At 43.6% G+C, this 5319-nt stretch overlaps 1 protein-coding gene across 1 annotated transcript; it reads right to left on the reverse strand.

Moving 5' to 3' along the window:
* Positions 1-6: 6 nt before the first annotated feature.
* PENK (proenkephalin) lies at positions 7-5036 on the reverse strand. The gene is made up of 4 exons (XM_011359176.2): positions 4903-5036; positions 4744-4802; positions 4141-4281; positions 7-977 (listed from the first exon to the last, which is right to left on the reverse strand). Exons 3-4 carry the CDS (start codon positions 4276-4278, stop codon positions 315-317), a joined length of 801 nt encoding a protein of 266 aa, XP_011357478.1. The 5' UTR covers positions 4279-4281; positions 4744-4802; positions 4903-5036; the 3' UTR covers positions 7-314.
* Positions 5037-5319: the final 283 nt, after the last annotated feature.

Genomic DNA, 5319 nt, shown 5'->3' on the forward strand with positions numbered 1-5319 from the left:
TAATGGGTTTATTATATCCATATACAAGTAAGCATTTATTGGCGTTTTGTCAAAAATAAAGGACAAGGTGAAAGAAACTATTTTAGCATAAGAACAAGACAGCTGCAATAGACCAACACGGAACTTAAAGACTCTCAGAAGAACGCAGGACCTGAAATGAAAACTTGCAAGTTGTGTAGTTAGTTATCCAGCCAATAAAGTCAACTACAGAGTGCAAGCAACACATGACAATAAAACGCGATCACGGAGGCTGTCTCTCACTGGGGGGCAGAGGAAGGCTTACTGATGCCAGGGATCACTGATGGGAAAGGGTGTTAAAACCTCATAAATCCACCATATCTCTTTTCCATTTGGGGGCCTTCTTTCGAGTAACTTTCACCTTCTTCGTCGGAGGGCAGAGAATCCGCGAAGCGCTTCAGGAAGCCCCCGTACCTCTTCTGGTAGTCCATCCACCACTCTGGGCGACCCACTCTTCTCATGAAGCCCCCATATCGCTTCTGCAGCTCTTTGGCTTCGTCTTCCAATTGCGGACTTCTCTTTAAGCCTCTCATGAAGCCTCCATATCTCTTGCTCACTTCTTGGTCATCGCTGCCCTCTTGGTGGTGGCTACTCTCTCGGTTGTCTCCTGTTCCCAGCAGCTCTTTCAGCAGGTCTGAGGAATTGCCCAGGCCGTCATCTTCCTCTACGTCCTTCTTCATGAAGCCCCCGTATCTCTTGGCAAAGATTTCACCTTCATTTGCCTCTTCTTCGGGCTCCAGAGGATAAAGCTCATCCATTTTCTTCATGAAGCCTCCATATCTTTTCATGAAGCCCCCATACTTCTTGGCTAGCAAATGGCTCTCCTCCTGTTTGCTGCTTTCTCGGAGGGTGCTGGCGCCACCTTGAGGAAGCTCGAGTTTGGACAGCTGCAGAAGCTCCCTGCAGGTCTCCCAGGTTTTGAGAGAAGGCAGTTTCCCTTCACATTCCAGTGTGCAAGCCTGGGGAAAAGAATTCCATTTAAGGATAAAAAGAGGCTTTTCCGATTTTATTAAGCAAACAGATTTACGTGGCCTACAATATACTTGCTTTGATATGGAAACTCCCAAAGAATAAAGTAATCTCCACTTTCTTATTAAAACTTTGTCATGCTGAACAGGCAAATCAAAGGAAAATCGAAACGGGAATTGTGAAGAATTAATTGAAACGAATGAGAAATTTTCTTTGACTTTTAACAGAGTGCATATATTGTGACATTTCAATAGTTTGAAAACTTTTTTTCCACCTGATTTTAACCTAAATTGGCTGCCTGCACAACCTATTTTCACTGGATAATTTTCCACTGTTGATTTCATTTTGTTTGAGTTTTTCCTGACCAAAAGGGAGAAATTTATCCTAATTAGGGACATTGTCCCCCCCAATTTTTTTATCTTCTTGTCTTACAGATAAAATGAATATTAATAATATAAGGTTTGTTTACTTTCTTGTGTTAATATTTTACCTGAAATGGTATCCAATATTCCTGTAAACATTTCCAATCTTTAAAGAAAAACAATTTCAAAATAAGTTTGGAAAAAAAGACAGTCTAATAACTCAATTTAAATTCTATGAATTATTTTAATTATGACATATTGATTTGGTGAAAGTAGAGATGTTTTGCTCCTCCTCGATTGTTTAAAACAGATTTAATCATCTTGAACCAAATGTTTGTAATTATGTGGTCCAATATAAAATTATATATATGCAAATGTTTAGATTATTCATGTTTCTTTTCTTAACATTTAGTTATCTGTGTACAGAAAAAGTCTTTTCCAATGGAAATCATGATATTTGACAAAATAGTAATGATCCATATATAATTCCTTCCTTTTTATTACATAGTAATTAAATCCTAATCATTGTAATAGTTAGGCTATATAGTCCAATAATCTTGTTAAGAGTCTCTTCTATTCAACAAATCACTTGGGTATGATAAAAGGAATACAAAGTGACATGAACATTTACAAAATCCATAGACTATTTCTGAGTATTTCAGGAATTTTTATAGCCCGCTGAAGTCTACTTATAGAACTCAGGTTACTGACACTTGATTTAGAAAACCAGGCCCTTTCTTGGTATTTAAAACTATATTGGTATATATTAATTCATATAAAATACACACATATTATTTTTTCCATGAAAGAAAGCATTTTATGAGTGCAATATAATTCTTTAAGGTATATATTTAACTCTTAATGATTATTTAAGCTTTGTGTCTAAGAAAATTAAATATATGCATATATAAAGACACCTAAAGGTGATCTAGTTAAAGTGATCCTGTTTGATTCTTGATATCTGATTAAGAAATCAAAACGTCATTAAAAACTTAAGATGTTCAGGTGTCAATCATATTTCCATTCTGCAATATAATTTAAATGATCTCTTTACCAAACTTAATGTTGAATATTTTGTATACTATTACCAAAATGCTTTTTAATGTTGAGATTCCTTCAAAAACAAATAATCGCAAATAATCAGAACAACACACGTACTAAAAAGCAATGTTAAATTAATTTCTATGCTTTTATATATTATGCATTTTTGTAGCATTTATCACACTCTGCATTCTAGTGAAGGTCATATCAGATGATAAATTCGATTTGGATGCAAGTCATGGCATGCCTGCTTATCTTTGCATCCGTCACAGAACCAGGCACAAATATCTTTCATATGGTAGAAGCTCAATAAATATTTGTTACTTTGATTTTACTGTATAGTTTTGGCTAGGCAACTTCATTTCTTATGTCTATTTTGCATCTAATCTAAAATTCCAGAACTGCCTGTCATTCTAACAACATAGTCATTAACAAAGCTTTTATCACAGAGAAAATAACAACCGTAAATGTAAGCCCCCCATAAAAAACAAATCAGTTAAACATAAAACAAATTAGCAAGAAGAAAAGATGGATGGAGAGGACTGTTACCCCTATTTAAGATGCAATATTTTCCTCATAGTTTAAATATAAAGCTCTACTATGTGTTTTCTCTTTAAGGCCATGTTAGCTCATGCACATGTTGAATGAAATGAATCAGGTAATTAAAATGAAACAAACATTTAACCTGAAATATATGCCTTGGATTTTGTGGAATCCTTTCCTTAATTTTTATTCCTATTTTTTGCATCTACATAACAAAATTTCTTCAAAGGCTCAATTTCTTCAAAATTTCTTCAAAGTGAGGAGCTTAACTCCTTAGGTGAATACATTATTCTCTACAGAACTGTTGAAGTCATCACAGAATTTCAACAAATTGAGAAAAGTGCAAAGGCATCATTGGGGCACTAGTTAAAAATGAAGCTTCCTGGGTTCCACATTCAGAGATTCTGGTTCAGTAGGGCACCAGGGGCCGTTCAAATGTTATACATAGACTATAATTAGAATAAGATTTTTTCGTCTTCAGTTTAAAAAAAATTTTCCCCTAAGCCCCTGTGGTTTAGTTTATATTTGCATTGTTCCCACATCTTTGGATACTGGCCACCTCACCTGTGCCTTTTTCATAGCCGAATCACACTGTTGTCATAGTAGGTTTTACAAAATCACATTCAACACGACAGAAGTTGAATTTCAGCATCACTTGCCTGTGAGACAGTTGCTGACCTTTCTCTCCTGTCTACTGAGCTCTCTCCTTCCACTCCCTTTATCCCTCCCTCATCCCTTAGCTCTCCCCTATCCACAGGTGAGGGTAAGATGTAGAGGAGCCTGATGTTAAAAGGGTTAGAGAAATGAAATCAGAAGAAAGGAGAAGAAATGTCACAATGACAACATTATTTTCGAGAAAGGTGTGAGGATGGTTGTGTGTCGAAAGGGCCCTTGGGATATATTAGGAGTTGGGGCGGTTGAGCATCTTCCTTGGGACAGGTGAAGCGAGGGGACAACCCAGTGCTCTCCGAGGTGCTGAAGATAGCACATAGCAGGACTCCCTCATCTCCCGGGTTAGAACAAAGTAGGTTGTGTGGAGACATCGCCGCCCTTACAGGGCCCTAGCTAGTCGTAGGTCTCGGAAGCTGAGAGCTAGAGCGGGACGTGGGTCAGCGTTGGGGGAACCGTCGAGACACTTGGGTCACCAGAGACCAGGAGATGCGCCGCGCGTGGCCGCTACTGATTCACCCACATCGCTGACACTCACCAGCGGGTTGATGTCTGTCGGGCGCGCCAGGCGGTAGCTGCACGTCGCGCAGTCCTGGCTGCACTCCGCCTGCACTGTCGCCAGGAGCCCGGGGCCGAGCGCCAGCAGCCAGGTGCAGAGTCTCAGGAACCGCGCCATGGGCTGCAGGGAGAGAGGGATGAGAACTTCGAGCCTGCCCGGGCGCAAAGCGTGTCCCTCCGAGGGACCCTCGGCAGGACAGTCCCAAATGGGGGTTTGTGGAGCAAGAGCAAGAGAGAATAGGGACAGACTTCTTCCTGGGCCCCTGACCACCAGACCGACGCCGTTTGGAGAGGCTCAAGGACAGCTCAGATGGTCTTGCAGTTCCCAGGTTGGTACTGTCACCCCGAGCCGGGGCACTAGGCTGTCTTTCTGGGAATCCGCTGCCGCGAGCGGGATTTTGGAGAGAACAGCCAAGACCAAATGCGCAGAAAGCGGGAACCTGGGGAGGCGCTACATTGACCCAGGTCACAAACAGGGACCAGAAGAAAGTTGGGGAACCCCGTGCAATGAAACGCAGAACAGAGCAGGCGGCCGGCCCCAAACTCACGCAAGCAAAGGCGAGCTCTGGACAAGTTCACTTACATTGACGCTGTCCGGATGGCGCAGGCTGGCGGGAGAAACCGAGTCCCAGGCTCGAGGCGCTAGAAGGAAGAGGAGAAGAAGGCAGGTGTCAGGGGCGAGGGGCGTCCAGGGGAGAAGCGGCTGGGAGAAAGGGAGAGGGTGGGCAGACGCCGTCCTCACCGTTGCGGTCGTCGGCGTCGCTGCGGGGCCTCGAGCTGGGCTGCAGGGCTCAGGGCGCCTGCCTCACCTCTCCTCGCTGTCCCCGGGCTGGCGGCGGCTGGAGCCACTTTATAATTAGCCCCAAACCGAAGGAGGCGAGCGCGCCCCAATCGCCGGCGGGCTGCAGCTGACGCAGGCCCTACGCCAGCCCCGCCGACGCCGTCGCGGGAGGGGTCTGTCCGGGCTGGTGCACCCGCCGTTCCCTGCCCCGGGGGGGTGAGGTGGGAGGGAGAGAGAGCTTGATGGCTCTCCTCACGGCGGGATGACAAACCAAGGTAGTTAAGAAATTTGGGGAGAGGATTAAATGACATCAAGACACCCCCCCACCCCCGCCCCGGGTAAAGTCACTGAAATTGCGCTCCCTGGGGTGCGGGCTCT

The sequence above is a fragment of the Pteropus vampyrus genome, unplaced genomic scaffold, assembly GCF_000151845.1.
Source record: "Pteropus vampyrus isolate Shadow unplaced genomic scaffold, Pvam_2.0 Scaffold45, whole genome shotgun sequence".
Taxonomy (NCBI): domain Eukaryota; kingdom Metazoa; phylum Chordata; class Mammalia; order Chiroptera; family Pteropodidae; genus Pteropus; species Pteropus vampyrus.

Bases quoted from the DNA above. Each gene is read 5' to 3' on its own strand.
- PENK (XM_011359176.2), bottom strand. From the start codon at position 4,278: ATGGCGCGGTTCCTGAGACTCTGCACCTGGCTGCTGGCGCTCGGCCCC. The intron at 978-4,140 runs GTGAGTGTCAGC...TCTTTTCCCCAG, and splicing joins CGACAGACATCAACCCGCTG to GCTTGCACACTGGAATGTGA.